Source organism: Gymnoscopelus braueri (genome assembly GCF_963280865.1).
Source record: "Gymnoscopelus braueri genome assembly, chromosome: 11".
Lineage (NCBI taxonomy): Eukaryota > Metazoa > Chordata > Actinopteri > Myctophiformes > Myctophidae > Gymnoscopelus > Gymnoscopelus braueri.
The window spans coordinates 37,394,608-37,413,077 of record NC_137613.1 but is presented as its reverse complement, the minus strand read 5'-3'; the positions used below and the strand labels follow the sequence as shown (position 1 = coordinate 37,413,077).

The window sequence follows — 18,470 nt, the reverse complement described above, 5'->3', positions numbered from 1 at the left end:
GTTTAGCAAATAGCCCAGCAGACATGACATGACATAATGTTATGTCAATGGAGAATCCCCTGTTTTGAATGCATTCCCTGCATGATGGTCAAATGCTGGGCTGACGTCCTACTGTACTGTACATGTACAGTAGATCTGGACAGGGCTAAGAATGAGGTTTCGGATGTTCCTGTCAGTGATCACCCGGCGCCCCGGCTGCTTGTCCTCCTCTGACAGCTCATCAGGTCTGCCTCCACATCCCACCGCATGTCTCCCCTAAAGCTTCAGCACCAGTATCACATTTCCCCAAATGGAACCATAGGGGAGTCTTAATCATAAAGCCAATCTGGGAAGCCCCCTTTATGAGCTCTCCATTCAGCAAGCACCTTCTCTCTCTTTTATGCTCATACTCTCTGCTCATCCATTACCTCTTTTTGCCTTTCTCTATTTTTCCCGATCCCCTCCTCTCTCTCTCTCTCTCTCTTTCTTTGTTGAGCTCTCTTCTTCTACAGTATATTTCTCTCTTTGTACCTTTCATCTTTCCGTGTCTTTTTTTTTTTTTTTTACAGCGGGGTGAGAGGGCCTTCTCAGAGGCCGCCCACTCGCTATGGAACTCACAACGAACTCACTCCCACAGCTTATATCAAAGCTGCCCCCCCCACCCTCGCCACGTTTAACCCATTAAGAGGCTGATTCTACAAAGTGTCTTCTAAATCCTAACAGTTTTCTGAAACACTTATGTCGCTGTAATATCAGTGGTTCTCAAACTTTGTCATGTCAAGGACCCCCAAAATGATATGTATTTGGCCGTGGACCCACATCCAAAAATATGTAGTTCCAGGGACCCCCAGAGGCAAAGATTTGAGTTACAAATGTTTGATTAAAAATATATACTGTATATTCAAAGATTTGCCCAAATTTCATGATTTTAAAAAATTGCAGATCTACAAGCTCATAGCGCGGCACCTGGTGCTTGTATACAGTATCTGCTATTTTTGAATAGCCAAAGTATAAAAAAATGGTTAATGTGGTTAAAATCTAAAATTACTTTGCTTTCCCAGTCTTAATGGGTTAAAACTACACTGAAAACCCACCTTTTCAGACTCGCATTTCCTACCAAATCATAATCCCCCTTTTTTCCCTCATTTTTAACCTTTTAACTATTTTTTTTTTTATTCTGTTTCTGTAAAGCGACTTTGAGTACCTAGAAAAGCACTATATAAATTGTATGTATTATTATTTTTGTCTGCCTGGCCATGTATCCAGAGCTAATCTCACAAACCGCTGGATCAGCACCACATTTCTTGTGCATGCTGCCAGTAGGCCAAGGACGTAACACAGAGTTCTATTAGACCCTGTCTTATTTCTTTCTGCCTCCCACTCACAGTCACTCCATCTTTCCATTCTCACCCAATAATCACATTGCATTTCCAAGTAATCAGAGCTGGCATGACCTGCATTCAAATTTGTAAAGCCTTGTGACAACTCATAATGTAATAACATAATCTACAAATGGGGAAAAAATAGAAAGTGCTGGACAAATCATGTGAAAAAAGAAAGAAAACTGATATATTACTGAGTTGATATGTTCTTTGGTCAGGGGCCCCTTTGGCTGGACAGTAGGTGTTTGGTTATCAATGCAGGAGACAAGGGTACAAATCCAGGTGGTTTCACTATAGTATACTATGTTTACACTCTATGTTTAGCGTCGGAGCAGAGTCTGAGATAAAGCCACCACTTTTTAACATTTATTGTCACTTGAATAGTGATGTGACAAAGGTCGTTGTCATTCCATGTTGGTCCATGTTGTTAGTGAGTACCCTAATAACAGTGTCGTTCAGAATAGGATCAACTATATCACTACTGACCACCAAGCCTCACAGAAAAGACAGTAGCATATCTCGCTTACTGACAGGACAACACTAGTTACTTTTTTTCTTTCATTTTTTTTTTACAGAAAACCTTCTAAAAATGCAGCTTCTCTTAATGAATCTATTTTATCATTATGGAAGCTGTGGTTATGGAGTCAAAAGCACAGAACGCGAGCAGCCCCTGTACATGTGCATTAGAGTATAGCAGAATATTCTTACCAGCGGGATCCACGTCAGAATAACCTGGACAGCCCTGCGTTACGTATGTTCCAGCTGGTGACTCTCCCCAGCACAACAGGCCATCCCATGTAACGCCACAATACACACCTGCAGGGGGTAAAGTTGGTGCAGTATACCATCTCAATATAATGATTGCATTATAGAGTATACATTAGTATTACCAAGTCTGCCAATCTCTTTTACTTAACCCATTAAGACCTGAAGCCGATTCTACAAATGTCTTCTAAGTTCTAAATCCCAACAGTATTCTGAAAAACGTATGTTTCTATATCAGTGGTGCTCAAACTTTTTCATGTCAAAGACCCCCAAAATGTATTTGGCGGCGGACCCCCATCTCAAAAATATGTTGTTCCAGGGACCCCCCAGAAGCAAAGATTTGAGTTAAAAATGTTCGCTTTAAAAATATATATATTCAAAGATTTGCACACATTTGCACACAAGTGTAAAATAATGCTTTTTAGCTCAAATCAAAAAATGACACAGATGCGTTCCAGGTCTTAATGGGTGAATAGTAAACAGCGAAATGTGCATAAAATATATAATACCCAAAAGGTGATGTGGCCAATATTTAGCAAGCATCTCAGAATCACGCTGAAAGTTTGACTAGGACTAAAACCTACCTCAGAATAGGACATCAGAGGCATTTATGAAGCTTCCTACAACCACTTTCATTGAGTTATCTTTTGGTTTTACCACAACGATAACTAATGAAATGAAATAGCATGATATATAAAGTAGGTGTACTAAGTGGCCTTGGCAAAAGGCAAACATCATACAGTGCATTGCCAAGATTGCTGAATAAAGATGAATAAAGTGTTGATTTCTTTCCATCCACATGTCCTAGACTACTGGGCCAGTAGATGTGTGCCATCTATGACACCTATAATTCCAGCACAACCAGCCATTTCCATAAATACAGTCTGTTCTTGTATTAGGATACTACAACACGTTGAGTGGTGAAGAAATTAATCAGAGATAGTGTGTGGCAGCTATAAAGAAGTGAGATTTTTTTTAGTGCACTTAAAATAAAAGCATCGATAATGCTTTCACTGAATGAGAAAGATGCCTAATTTCGTGGCAATCATGTACTTTATTTGCATTTTGCGTGGTGATTGTTGTGTATTACTATCTAAGCACTACTGTATGTACTTAAATACTACACAAATTATATCAAAGCAATATATTGACTAAAAGGCAGGCAATTTGTAAACGCGACTGTATTCAAACCTAGAAATGGATTGTGCTGAAATATCAATAAATAACATTTATATTTCTATTCAAAATATATGTTTTAATAAACGTCATTGTTGAGTGTTCCCGTGCAAGACACGTCTCCTTTCTCAAAATGTTCATGCATTCACTGGGAACTAACCGTAATGGATTAGGACAGCTCTTGAGCTCTCCTTGTTTAGGAGTATTTTCCTAAGTTAATAAAGTTGACAAAATGCCTTTTCTCCCAGGCCGAAGAGTGGGACCAAATTTGTCTCATTCTGAGAATTTCCTGGCACTTAGGACCAATTTGCTACACTGAGAGGGCTGACAAATACGAGCCCTGGACTTTGTTGTCAGTTTCCAGGATGTGGAACACCTGGTGAGAGGAGCGCTGGCTATGGCGTCTTACAATTAAATTAAATTACATTTAGCTAAACAGTTACAGTTTACAATTTTCATGTCTCATTATACAATTTTGGATGATAAAAAGATATGTGTAATTTCATGGATTTTTATTTAGTATTTTTGGGCGGTGTAGCCGCCCCTATAAGTGGGGTTGGGACTCCTCATTAGCTGTATTGTGATTGGCTCATTAGTACACCCCTAGCTGTACTGTGATTGGCTGACTCTATTGGCTGACTCTATTCAGCACTGTGATTGGCTAGCGAGACACATGATGACATTAATAACCTATAAATACGATTATGCACTTCAAAAAATCCATTTTTTTCAAGTGAGCTTCCATCACTATAATGACCACTGTGATGACCACACCGCCCACTTCACACTGGGTGTGATTTTTTCATTTGTTTTTAAGTACTATGTTATGTTTAAGCAGTGCTATATTGTAGTGCAAAGATTTTTAAGCCACTTTCAACCTGGCACCCCCCATTTGGGGAATGTCATAGGTGAAAATGTTCAAAGACTACACTCTTCTTTTTTTTATAGGGCCTAAGTGGTTACGTATAATAACGTTCTATATGAAGTTTAGTATTATCATTATATTTATAGAGCACTGTAAAGCCTCTGCTGCTCAGGAGGTGCCTGTATAGTAGCATTGTGAGTAGAAAGAAGAAGAGAGTGCTGAGAGAGTGCTGTTCTCGTCCACTACAAGACAGACGTCACAATGGCCACTCCAGTTGTACTCGCTCCAAGGTAATTAAATTGCCTCTTCAGACTTAATGTGATTTGAGCCCTCACCCGTTCTGTTGCGCAGATGGTCCTTGCTGGACAGCTCGAGACATTTGTATTGACCTTGGCTCGCAGGCTGCAGGCCCGCCTGGACCTCCATTATGCTCTGCCCAGGACTGAGCGATGTTGTATCTGGGGTGGTCTCCGTGGTGGACGCCACGACCGCCCAGCTCTGTGTAGAGACAACAGCACCACAGAAGACGGATGAAGAAAGGGAGAGGAGACAGACAAGAAAATGTGCTTTCTACTGATATTTGGAGTATGTGTGTGTGTAGGGGGTGGTTAGCGTGTGTGTGTGTGTGTGTGTGTGTGTGTGTGTGTGTGTCCAGGTGCCTTTGCTTTCATCCGTATCCGTGTCTGTGTCTGTCTGTGTGAGCGTGTGTGTGTGTGTGTGTGTGTATGTACAGTATGTGTGTGTGTGTAATGATGAATTGTTGGTGCACCTGTAAACGACCCCCCCCCACCCCATCCCCACCCTCCCCCCTGTAGTCCCCGTCGCTGTCAGCCTCCCACATTTTGGCCTACAGGGTGCTGTGTGTCTTATTACACTTATACACATGAGTCACCGGCTGCTTCTTTTCACCTGACAAGCGAGGAGTTTCATGGGGAGAGCGCATAACGCTGCATGCAGAGGTTCATGCTGCTATCTTCCCAGCAGCTTGTGCTGCAGCGACAGGGACAACAACCCCCCTGCTGCCCCCCCCCCCCCCCACATGTTTTAGCTGCCAACTGAATTTGTTGGGAGCACCCCAGCCAAGCCAGAGTCAGTCACCGCTTCTGAGAAGCGAAACCTGGAGCCTCTGGGGCAAGCGGGGGGGCGTATTTTTACCTCTTATATACTGTAATTAAAGAAACTAATTAGAAACGTTCAACTTTAGGTGTAACTAACCACCGACACTGTGTGTTCCCTGCGACATACTATAGCGTCATATCCAGGGGGTGTACTTGTATGTCAAGCTGCCTCACGCTAAGGAAGCGGGAGATAGGTTCCTGCCCTATGGGCCTCAGGGCCCGGCTTACTTAATACTCTACTGTATACAGAGTAGAGTAGAGTCTACTGTATGTGCTTAAATAGCTTCAACGTATAAATAGGCCTACTGTACACTATGATAATGTGATAGTCATTTTGAAATGTGATGAGAAGTCATTTTTATGCTTTACACAACACAAGACAAGGGTGTCTAAGAAGTCAGAAGTGAAGGGTGTCAGTTTCTCCGTTGGAATCTGTGGATGATTTGCATTTGGAAGCACTTTAAAATGATGTCACAGGGTAAATCCCTCTCAGTTGCTCTCTGAAAGCCGGCTTTGTTGTCGTTTGGCCAGGAACTAAACCACATAAATTGCCAGGCTCACTTTTACACTTCCCATATAATTTGACTCAAATCTAAACATTTTCACTCCCATCTTTTCAGGTCTCGTTGCTTTTCTGAGAGTGATACTTACCTGTCTATGACCAAAGCAGGGAAAAGGCCACACAACAGCAATAAACCAAGACACAGGGTCGTATTTAGACGATCTATGACTCAATGTGGTGCATGGTCTAAAGGGCATGGCCGCAAAATGCCTTGGGGCTGTGTGCTAATACAATTTGACTAATTAGACCGCAAATAATCAGGGCGTAAACTATGGCACAAGGAGCAAAGGAGTTGTATGTATTCTCTCAGTCATGGGTGTGTTTTGGGCCCGATCATAGTGTATTTTCCCATTCTCTTTAACACATTCCACACCAGAGTTTAATATCATAATGTACTCACCAGTGCCAGCGATTTATTGTTGTTTTTAGTTTTTTTTCACGTTGCCACAGACCTCGCTAAATACCTTAAGATCGCGCGTTAAACTGTTTGTAGACACACAGGGTAGCTGTGTGAGTGGCCCAGAGAAGACCGTTTCGATCGGCGATCGGCCATTTTGAAGTTGTCGCGGTTTATGTTAAACAGCGATCAGCGAGGAGAAAAACAACAACCGAGATAATGGCGGATTAGGGGAAGATTTAGAGCGGAGGCGGGTGGGAACGAAAATCTCCGGATACGGATATTTCCATATTATTTAAGTTCGCGTAGATCTACGCGATTGGCACGCAATGTGTTAAGAGCCAGGTGCGTCTACACCATGATGCATTGTTAATAAAAAAAATAATGAGAAGCTAAAGGTTTTCTGCTGAGGCAATGGATCTGCTAGTGTGCGAAGTGAAATGTGATATACAGTAATGATATAAAAAGACCAGGGAACAAACGCTCTCTGCTCACCGAAAACATCAATTGGAAACGGGAGGTGGATCATGTACCTTCATTGTCTGTGCTGCTGCTGGCATATTTTGGGCATGCACTTCAACTTCAGAATCATGCCTTCCTCCTGTAATGTCTCCTCAGTTATGTCCAAAAGACAGATCCATGATATCTTGACATACTGTACTAACTTAATAACCACATGCTGGCCATCTTAATTAGGTTCTGTATTTAAACCAGCTAGGCATGACGCACACATAAACTAAATTGTGCAGAGACAGGTAAAGAAAGCCAGAAGGGTTCACAAAAGACGTTCTTTTAACATAATTATTTTCTATCAGCAATAAAGTGTAGGCTATTCATTGAAATAAACCATCTCACTCTCTCTCTGTCTCATGGTGGCAGCTGAGCTGAGCTCTGATTGGCGTACAGTAGCAGCATGAGCTAAGCTGTGTGGTGTATGCTAGGGCTGCACGATATGGACAACATTTTATATCAATATTTATGCCAAATATCTCGATAGCGATACCATGTATCACATTTGATATTATACATTTAGCAACAGTGAAAACAAAGCATATTACACGTAAACTTTGCTCTTACTTTGGCATGAGCAATATGAGACAAGCGGGCATGCTCGTCTCACGCAAACTCCCACCTGTCCCATGCCAGAGTTGAACTGTCTTTACCTGTTTTTTCCTATGCAACGTGCGGAGAAACAGAGGGGTGATTTTCCTTTCCTTTTGCAATATTATGTTTCCCTTTTGCAATACTAATATCCTGCGTCCTTATAATGATACGATAACAACATATCATTCAGCCCTATTGTATACATGTAGCAGAATGAGTTGAACTGTGATCGGTGTAGCAGCGCGTCATGAGCTGTATGGTTCACCGATTGGTCTACTTTTGGTCGGACAGAGATACATACAGACATAGAGACAGACAGTTACAGACAAACCCTGTTCTAGACGAAACGGCCCCTTCGGCGCTGTGCCATAGAATGGTGTGTTATCGCCAGTGACTTCTGCCCGAATGCTGATGTCTCATGTAGCAGTTTAGCAGCCGTACATATGATGTCACTCCAAACATCGAAGCAAATGACGTCATACATACGACCACCAGGCCACCACCACGAATAGCAACAGATGATAGTACCGACTGAGAGAGGCGTGTGTGTGTGTGTGTGTGTGTGTGTGTGTGTGTGTGTGTGTGTGTGTGTGTGTGTGTGTGTGTGTGTGTGTGTGTGTGTGTGTGTGTGTGTGTGTGTGTGTGTGTGTGTGTGTGTGTGTGTGTGTGTGAGAGAGAGGGAGAGAGAGGGGGTCCTCACACTGCACCACCCCCTCAATCCAAGGTCTTTCCTCACCTATCACAATCCATGTATTCATTTGTTTTGTTATGAACCGCCAAGGCAGTTTGGAGCTCTAAAAAATAAAAAAATATAGGAGCTTAAAACAGAACCATAACAGAACCGAAGCAGATGCATCAGCCACGAAACATTTGGCAGGAGCGCACGCTAACACCTCATGTCAGACTTGATGCTGAGCAGCAACTGAAATAGCAAGCTTCTATTTCACACTGATACGGATGGATGGACAACCACATATTTGGCCACATGCACGACCAGAAATACCGCACACATGCTCGTCAAGCTGTTAAATGCAGAAATTGGGAATAAAAGACTTCACATCAATTACAGCATGCTGTAGCGGATGCATCGTGCCATATTGTCCTTTAAACGTTTCAATGCGCAAAAAATGCATAATATACAGTACACACACACACATACTCTATCTCTCTCATATATAGTACTTACACTCACCACACACATATCCAGGCACGTATGCATGCACACACACACTCAGACACACACTCAAACACACACTGAAACACGCTGTCATGGATTGAGGGTCTTTTGTTCCATCCGCACTTGTAATTAAGAAGTTGAACCAATTTATGGTAAAAGGTTAGTGAACTATACCAAATTAATCTTTCATATCTTTTTGCTGACTAGATGGAATCATTGGACCAGAACCTATCTGTTCAGTTTTGAAGCCCATGTGATGAAGAGAGAATTAAGTAATATCTGTATAATGCTCTACTTGCTACTACGATAAAAGAGGATCTTACCAGTGTGAACGGCAATAGCACCCAGGGAACGCTTGACAAATACATCTTCTCTCCAGGAAAAATCATCTACAGGGGGAAAAAAAGAAGTAAGTGACATGACATTACATTATAGTAATGTAAAAATAAACAAATCTGCTGTGAAAAATGGCTGCATGAAAACATTAAAACACAAATCCGTCCGTGTTTCACATCAGGATTATACCCGTTGCCCTCAGGAGGGAACATTAAGCGGCAATCATTAATCTGAAATGCAAATTCAAGACATGGGGAGATGTGGTATTGACATTTCAGAGCAATAAAAGTTTCACTTTGTTTGCGTGCGTGCGTGCGTGCGTGCGTGCGTGCGTGCGTGCGTGCGTGCGTGCGTGCGTGCGTGCGTGCGTGCGTGCGTGCGTGCGTGCGTGCGTGCGTGCGTGCGTGCGTGAGTGGGTGAGTGTACGCGCAGTGGTGGTAGGGGGAGTGGGCATGTATCCATTCTTCACAAAACAAGGGCACCAAAGAAGTATGACAAATTACAGGCAATCCAAGGGGGTAACGAGAAAGGGAGTCAAACTAAAATAGTGGGGGCTCATTAATCACTTTGCTCTGAGCTTCACTTTCTGTGGAGCTGCATCAAAGCACTGTCGCTGGTGAGTTTGTCAGAGATTACAGCTTGCTTTGGGCTTCATTGCTTTGTCCCTGTGAGTCCCGTTTAAAAGGCCCATTACTCTGACATTGAACAACTAGAAATGAGCTACTGTTTGTTTGTTTGTTCCATCATGGATGAGAGAGCCCCTGGAGGTCACTGTGAGAGTTCAGCAGGATAGTGCTTTATTTTGGCTCCCAACAAACAGCACGGTGATTGGGTTTGATTTTAATCCTCGACCGAACAAGGAAAGTGCACTCATCGGAGTGCAGATCTCCTCCAGGCAACCATCAGGACACAAGGAAGCTGCGGACTGAAATAGAGTTTGTACGACAAACAGTTTGCAACTGTTGGGGTTTGTGGTGCTTCTTATAGGCGGAAGTGAAAAGCAGTTTGGGAGTTTTTGTTGGTGAATTAGAATTAGGATTAATTAGTGACTAATTAATCCTAATTCACCCAGTGGCGTAGCCAGAACGCTAGCGTAGGCTGGGCCTAGGCAGGAGCGGGTGGCCACGCATGCACGCGCGCGCACACGTGCATGCTTTTTTTTGCGGGTTTGTACCCACGCTCGCGTCCACAAAGCGCGTGGGTACTTTTTTTGAGGGTTTGTGACGGATTTCGGATACACTGTTATCAAAATGGCTGAATATGATATTTAAAAAAATATATATATATTTTTTGGGGGTGGGCAGAAAAACCAAAATGGGTGGGCCCAAGCCTACCTATGCCCACCCGTGGCTACGCCCCTGAATTCACCAACAAATATCCCCCTAGTAACTAGTCCCAAAATAGCTGTGCCTCGATTCGGGGGTTGCACACTTCCAAGAGTGGATTTTATTGTGAAGGCGATTACATCACAGAGGCATGGCCAGTCACATTTCATAATAGGCTTCTTCAAATACACCCTGCTTAATGGCCAAGTTCCAATGCCCTCCTTACAGAGTCACTAACTTGAATGTGTGTTCAAGTGAAGTCCGTGAGGGGTTAGGGCTGTCCCATTGTCAAATCTTCTCTGTCAGGGATCTGGCAAAGCGTTTTCATGTGTTATTTCTGTAAGTCTGCATCGATGCAAACTTTGCCTGAGGGAATTACCCACAGTTCATAGTGTTGAACGTTAAATATGGGAATACCAGGATATCGTCCAAACATCAGTAAGCATGCAAATTGGTCATGCCCGATTAGAACGTTAACAAATTGTGTTTCTCACTGTTCTCAAAAAGAGAGGAATAGAGGATATATAGAGGAATAGAGGAGATATATTTAGTCAAAATGAAGGACAAGAGATAAGAAATTAGTAAAGTACAAATATATATACAGAAATAAACTTTTAAACGAATAATATACAAACCCTAAACAAAACACAGATTACAATGAATAGAATAACCTAAATACAAGCACTTGATGTAATTAGGACAGTACGTTTTTTCAAAGTTATAGCAAGGGTCATGAATGACTCATCTTCAAAGTGTTGTCCCATTCCTTTTGTACCATTCTGAGCCCTAACAGCCTCTCACGCTCAAGCACTTTACCAGGTGACGTCAATTAAAGTCTGTGAGGGTTCAGGCCAGGGCTTAAGGCTTTAGGGAGGACATTGGAACTGGGCCAATTATGTGCAGACTTGAGACCGCAACCATGACTCATCCCATAGCCCATGGCATAAATGCTAATAGACAGCTTAAGCTTTGGCACATGCAGTCATATGCCAACGGTCAATGCACATTTCTGATCGATTGACGAAACCACTAAGGAGCTAAATGCATGAGAACGGCCACATAATTGTATAAAAGTCCCAGTCTGCCAATTCAGATTTAGATTCAGTTTTATCTGACACTTAAATTGGCTTAAGGGAGGGAGGGCGGGCGGACCTCTGACGCCACTCTCATGTCACTACGTTGTCACACCCATGTCACCATGACTCAGCCATCACCACCATATAAGGACTTCCCAATCCAGCTACGCCCAAATATGGAGTGAGTTGTCTAACCTCAATGTGTCGTCATGGCATCAGGGGCAAAGAAATCAGTCAGCTCTCTCTCTCTCTCTCTCTCTCTCTCTCTCTCTCTCTCTCTCTCTCTCCCTCTCTCTCTCTCTCTCTCTCTCTCTCTCTCTCTCTCTCTCTCTCTCATACACCAGATCAGAATGTTTGTAAACAAACGTGTAGAGCAGTCTATGGACATCTCCACAATATAAAATAAAGTGTCCAGAACATTACCTGTCTAGTTTGTCAACCTGTGTATATTTAGAACAAAATTTATATATATTTCTAATAGCCAATAACAGTATCATAAGTGTTCTGTTCTTCCAGAAATAAGGTTGAGCTGTGATCGGCATAGCAGCATGAGCTGAGCTGTGATTGGTCTACTTTTGTATGAACAGATATAGAAATACATACAGCAATAGAGACTAGAGATACAGACAATCCCTGTTCTAGATGGCAAGGCCCCTTCGAAGAGTGTAGAAATGTACATTTGTACACTCTCTCAAATAATGTACATTTGTACACTCTCTCAAATGGCTAAATTTACACTGAGGATTTCACTGTGTGCAAGTAAAGAGGTCAATTCAATTACAGTCCTCAGCTCACTTTCTATATTTCACAAATATTAACATTTCATATTTCACTCTTATCTAGAACTAGACTTATAATGAATGTGCAGATAGGGTTTCAGTGTCATACCCAAGAACTGCATTAGGGATTGAACATAGAACCTTTTAGTTATGGATACAGCCCGACTGATATTGGTTTGGCATCATTATGTTGGTGTTGGTTTACTTTTTGATAATCTCTCAAGAACAAGCTCCGTTCAGAACGTGTGCGCGTCAGAACGCGTGCGCGTTAGCTTACAAGTGGGCGTGCCTTCAGATCAGGAAGCAGGCCGCGCTTTACCCAATAGTGGGCGGGATTTACATCTGTGCGCTCGCTTCCCACTGGAAACAAACCGAAACTCATTTAACAATAGTGTCCTCGGAGCCGACAAAACCACGGAAAGTTAGTAACATTTTATCTTGTTCTTTCATCATAGAAACGAGTGGGCTTATAACCAAAACCATCCATGTTCTTTGGGAGAAATGGTGTTGGTTTTCCGTGGAGAAATATTGTTAGTGGCAATGAAAACATAGGCGCACCACCGGAAGTAGAGGGCTGAAGGCATGTCCAAACCCCGGTTTCCAGCCGCATAGGTCTAGTGAATCACCCCCCCCCCTCCCCCCCAGAGTCAAATGCAAAAGTGAAAAACGCTGGGGGTGCTGTTTTTCCGTTTTATTTGACGATGGGTTCCCAGATTTACTTTTTGATAATCAGTGGTCCAGGATTCTCCAAATCAGGATTAGCATAAATCAGTGTAATCACTAGACAAGCCTGTCCCAATATCTAATGCACATTGTAAAGCACTTTGGATAAAGGAGCCATTTACCATTTACAAAACCTCCATCTGACATTTACGTCGGATGGAGGAAAGTTAACATCATTATTTCTAACAACTTCCTGTCATTGAGAGCAAGAGGTGATACCGTAAAAGACGTTCAAGAGATCATAATTGCATTAATGTTGACCCAGCGTGCTGAAAACCTCTCAGCTTGACAAAAACACAAATCAAAGGCAATGAAATGGAACGGAGGGTCAGGGGAGGTAAGATACTGATCGCAAAATGTTTCTGGGCTTGATCTATAAAACCCACCCAGCAAACCGTCGGTTCACACTGACTCAAGTATTCATTGATGCCCTTTCATCCTTCTCCCCTGTGTGCGTGTGTGTGTGTGTGTGCATGTGTGTGCGTGTGCGTGTGCGTGTGCGTGTGCGTGTGCGCGCGCGCGCGTGTGTGTGTGTGTGTGTGTGTGTGTGTGTGTGTGTGTGTGTGTGTGTGTGCGTGTGTGCGTGTGTGCGTGCGTGTGCGCGTGTGTGTGTGTGTGTGCGTGTGTGCAGTGGTGTAAAGTAACTACAGTAAGTACATTTACTCAAGTACTGTACTTAAGTAAAATTTTGAGATACTTTTACTTTACTGGAGTAAAATATAAATTACTATATTATTAAATACACATTAACCACTTTAGCCCTATTTTATACATAGGCTATTTGAAAATAGCCGATCTACAAGCTCACAACGCATCGCGACGCGTTGTGAGCTTGTAGATCTGCTATTTTCAAACCTTTTAGTACTTTTACTTTTGGTACTTTAAGTACATTTTGATGCCAATACTTTTGTACTTTTACTCAAGTACATTTTTTATTCTGGACTTTTACTTGTAACAGAGTATTTCTATATTGCAGTATTGGTACTTTTACTTAAGTACAATATTGAAGTACTTTTTCCACCACTGCGTGTGTGTGTGTGTGTGTGTGTGTGTGTGTGTGTGTGTGTGTGTGTGTGTGTGCGTGCTCGTGCGTGTGAGCATGTGTGCGGCGGTGAGTATATTTGTGTGTAATGCTTGGTGTACCCAAGTGTGACAGTGTGAGGCTCTATTATACTGGTATTGGCATTCTACTGGACTAGACGGATGAGAGCAGACCATTGACCATTGGGTGACAAAGGCAAATTGAAAACCATTAGTGACTATGTATTATTGTGGAGACGGACAGATAAGTCCATAGTCCAGGGGAAATGGTGTGTGTGTGTGTGTGTGTGTGTGTGTGTGTGTGTGTGTGTGTGTGTGTGTGTGTGTGTGTGTGTGTGTGTGTGTGTGTGAGTGTGTGTGTGTGTGTGTGTGTGTGTGTGTGTGTGTGTGTGTGTGTGTGTGTGTGTGTGTGTGTGTGTGTGTGTGTGTGTGTGTGTGTGTGTTCTGGATTATTGGACAACTTCAGAACAAAACCCGGATTCCATCAATAATAAATGTGCCAGTCTAGTTTGTTTTTGATTTTCACTCTTTGTTTCACGACAGCTGAGGATGTCATACAGTACCTATCCCGTCTCTCGCTGTCTGCGTCTGAAAATTGAGCTGAAGCTGCTAGACATCCCTACACCTGACCTTCTGTGCTGCAGTCCCATTTAGCCAATTTGAAGGGATGAGCAGCCAAGGTGACCATATGAACTTGATTCCAGAACAACGCGTAAGGGTCCATTTGGTTACATTTGTACACCCAAGTGGATAAATGAACACCAAGGATTTTACTGTGTGGGTGAATTGAATTAGATGGCTGGACAGATGTCTATGTTACCCACAATATTATCAATCAATATTATCAACCATTCTGTATAATAGAAATGTCAGATCTTCTGCAGGGGACCGGGCTTTAAAATAAAATCTTACGGATTGCAGCTTTAACTATAGGCTTCAGGAACAATCAAGTATCATTCACAATTCACACTGAGCAATATTTTCCATGTGCTTTGTTTGAGGTTGTGCAACAAGTTAGGACCACCAGTCAACAGCATGCTGGCTAAAGTGAGTTGTTGTGATTAGTGAAGACGTATTCAGTTTCCCCGCAGCCTCGGGGGACTGCTGTGATTGGTCTACACATGTGGGCCATTGGGAGAGAATTTCTATAGAATTGTTGCGCGCATATGGTGGACTGAATGTGGGATCGTGATAGCATCTGATAACAGCACCACTCCCAGGAGCGTAATTTAATACGAAGCTCAAAGTCTCATTCCAATGCAGGACTAAGCTAACATATTTCTGAGTTGAAGTCAGGTTCGAGTTGAGGTGAGAAAGGTAAATGACTGTGGTGGTGAGATATTTATTGGCAAACCTGAAGACAGATGTGCCCGCACTTTTATGGCCTTAGCCTCATCCTAAAAATATATATTGTATTATTAGCATCTCCAACAAAGGCAAAAAGGAGGCTATTTTTGCTTTTCTATGGTGCCAACATTTTTGTGTAGCTTGAGTCACATCCATAATTTACTCAACTGCACACAGGCAGCATTTAAATGCAAGGAGGAAGTCGTCCTGCATTTTCAATCTTCAGAAGGGTTTTTCTCATCCAAATTAGGCCATGAGGCTTACACATCTTTAAAGCTAAGACTTTTATTTATCCACTGAAAGTGCAAAACAGTCAAAAATAAAAAAAGAGAGACAAAGAAACGCCAAATATACAGTGTGTATGTCTGCAACCACTACATACACCTGTACCCGAATCAATGCATGATACAAAACACTCCCAGAAAGACCAAGCCAACAAGGCTGGCCTATTTGTGTGCCCGGTCTTCCATCCCTGTCCTACCGTATATACTCTTCCCCCCATACTCCCTCCTTCCATCTCCTTTCTAGTTATATCTTCAAGGCTTTCTATATGTGGTCATGAGCCTTATTCATTAAGTGGGGTATCTATCCACTGTGTGCAGCAGACATTGGCCCCTTATAGTGACACATTGGATTTTCACCTAATCTGTCTCTGCACCTTATTTGTTTTTGCTGCTGTGCGTGCGCACACACACACACACACACACACACACACACACACACACACACACACACACACACACACACACACACACACACACACACACACACACACACACACACACACGCGCGCGCGCGCGCATTCGCTCGCGCACACACACACACACACACACACACACACACGCCATGTCCAATGCTTGCACAGAGAATGCTTGTTCACCACATGCCCAGGCACTGGACACATCAGACCCATCTGCGTCCAGAAATCTTACAGTAGCATCAGCAACCACATGGCAGAAACCACCTGCGACCGACTGACCACAGATTATGTGCCATCTCTGCCAGCTTCATCTTTTATTAATTCAAACCTGTTGTTTCCAATTAAACAACAAGGCCAGGTGGGGAGATCTTTTTGCTGCATGATGGATTTTTAATCTAACGCCACGTCAGGGACTTTGACGGGCCTTTAATGAGGTTGTGAAATTGAAAATCGGCTACAGGTGCCTGCTCCCTCTGCCAGCCGTGCTCATTTACTGTCATTCAGAATGAAATGACAATGAAAATAGAGTCCCAATATTCTCTCAGGTAGACCTTTTAGTGGCTTTGTCGTGCCCACGTCCTCATTCCAGCAGTGGTGGAAAAAGTACTCAAATGTTTTACTTAAGTAAAAGTATCAATACTGCAATGTAGAAGTACTATGTTACAAAGGTCCGGAATTCATAATTTACTTGAGTAAAAGTACAAAAGTATTGGTATCAAAATGTACTTAAAGTACCAAAAGTAAAAGTACTAAAATGTTTGAAAATAGCAGATCTACAAGCTCACAACACGTCGCGATGCGACGCGTTGTGAGCTTGTAGATCGGCTATTTTCAAATAGCCTATGTATAAAATAGGGCTAAAGTGGTTAATGTATGTTTTATAATGTAATAATTTATATCTGCAAAGTAACTAGTAACTTATGTTTTCAAATAATTGTAGTGGAGTAAAAGTACAATAGTTGCCTCTGAGATGTAGTGGAGTAGAAGTATTGGAAATTGGAAATACTCAAGTAAAGTACAAATAGACCTTCTGTGCTGCAGTCCCATTTAGCCAATTTGAAGGGATGAGCAGCCAAGGTGACCATATGAACAAATACCTCAAAATTGTACTTAAGTACAGTACTTAAGTAAATGTACTTAGTTACTTTACACCACTGGTGGCTTTGTCATGCCCACGTCCTCATTCCAGGGATCCACATCTCCAGACTATTAATACTCACACCTGTACTCAGTTGTCAGTCAGTCATACATACATTTCTTCTCACCTCACTTGTTTCCCCTCAGCCGAGACCCAGGCCACTCCAAATTCCTCTCAGCTGTCCCTTAACCATGTTCCCAGTCTTATCTCATCTCACAGGGAGAAACGCCTGGAAAGGTACTTCAGCAGAAAGTTTCTATGAGGCGGGAAATCTGCTGTGTGAACTTCGCCCTGTACTTCGACTTAAAGACACTTTCAGTAGCAGTTCTTGTCCAGTCTACCTGTCCTTCATTAGCCCTCTATAGTAATTATCCAATCACGTTCTCTCCTCACCCCCTTTATTATCTCTGCTAGGCCAGAATGGCCAGGGGTGAGGATAATGTTTCCCCTCCTGAGTCTGTCTGTCTACAGTATCTGTCTGTGAGCAGCTAATCTCGGGCTTCGCTGGATGGATTGGTGTGAAACTTTGCATGCACAAGAAGAATTTTTAACCCTTTTTTTGATTTGAGCTAAAAAAGCATTATTTTACACTTTGGCTATTCAAGAATAGCAGATAGCCTATACAAGCTCATAGCGCAGCACCGAGTGCCGCGCTATGAGCTTGTAGATCTACTATTTTTGAAAATGCGTGCAAATTAATATATTTACATTCTTATAAAGCGAACATTTTTAACTCAAATCTTTGCTTCTGGGGGTCCCTGGAACAAAATATTTCGAGATGGGGGTCCGCGGCCAAATACATATAGTTTTGGGGGTCCTTGACATGAAAAAGTTTGAGAACCACTGATATAGAAACATACGTTTTTCAGAAAACTGTTAGGATTTAATCGGAATCGGCCTCAGGTCTTAATTGGTTAAAATCAGCCTTGATGGTGCAACTGTATACAGGCCGCTTCACCTTTTGGCCTACCTTGAATCATAGGTCGTACAATCAAAAATGTTCCCCCTGGATTCCTTGGATCATGACGAAACCATAAACTGTAGGCCATGCTTATTTTCACCTGACTCGATTTTCCACCATTTTGCGTTTTCTTCAAAACAAACCTTTTGCTACTACAGATTTTGTCCTAAAACTCATGCAAATCCGTACACGTTCTCTCTGGAATCAGATTATTCAGATTCCAATAATTGCCTTCATAAATTATGGGAAGGGCCTATTTCTTACAAAAAACACCATACATCATGATCATGAACGCAACATCCAATCATACCCAAATTGGAATCGCATGTTGAGGGTCTCTAGAGAGCGAACCTCCAAAACCACGTTCATTTCTGCCCATAGGGAGCGCCACAAACATGAACAGTTGTCTGTCGTACAAACTCTGTTTCCCCCCCGCAGCTTCCTGACGGCTACACCCCACTGACACAGCCATGGGTAGGAAACCAGGCCTGGCAGAGATCTGTGCTTGGAAGAGAGCGC

The 18,470-nt window shown here is 42.6% G+C and overlaps 1 protein-coding gene across 1 annotated transcript in view; it reads right to left on the bottom strand.

Moving 5' to 3' along the window:
• The window catches only part of calcr (calcitonin receptor), a 91,316-nt gene that overhangs the window by 28,131 nt on the left and 44,715 nt on the right, over positions 1-18,470 (bottom strand). Inside the window, exons 2-4 of the mRNA XM_080442243.1 lie at positions 8,849-8,914; positions 4,503-4,665; positions 2,070-2,177 (exon numbers count right to left, since the gene is read on the bottom strand). Coding sequence (XP_080298369.1) covers positions 2,070-2,177; positions 4,503-4,665; positions 8,849-8,914 — 337 coding nt within the window. The remainder of the gene's footprint in view (positions 1-2,069; positions 2,178-4,502; positions 4,666-8,848; positions 8,915-18,470) is intronic.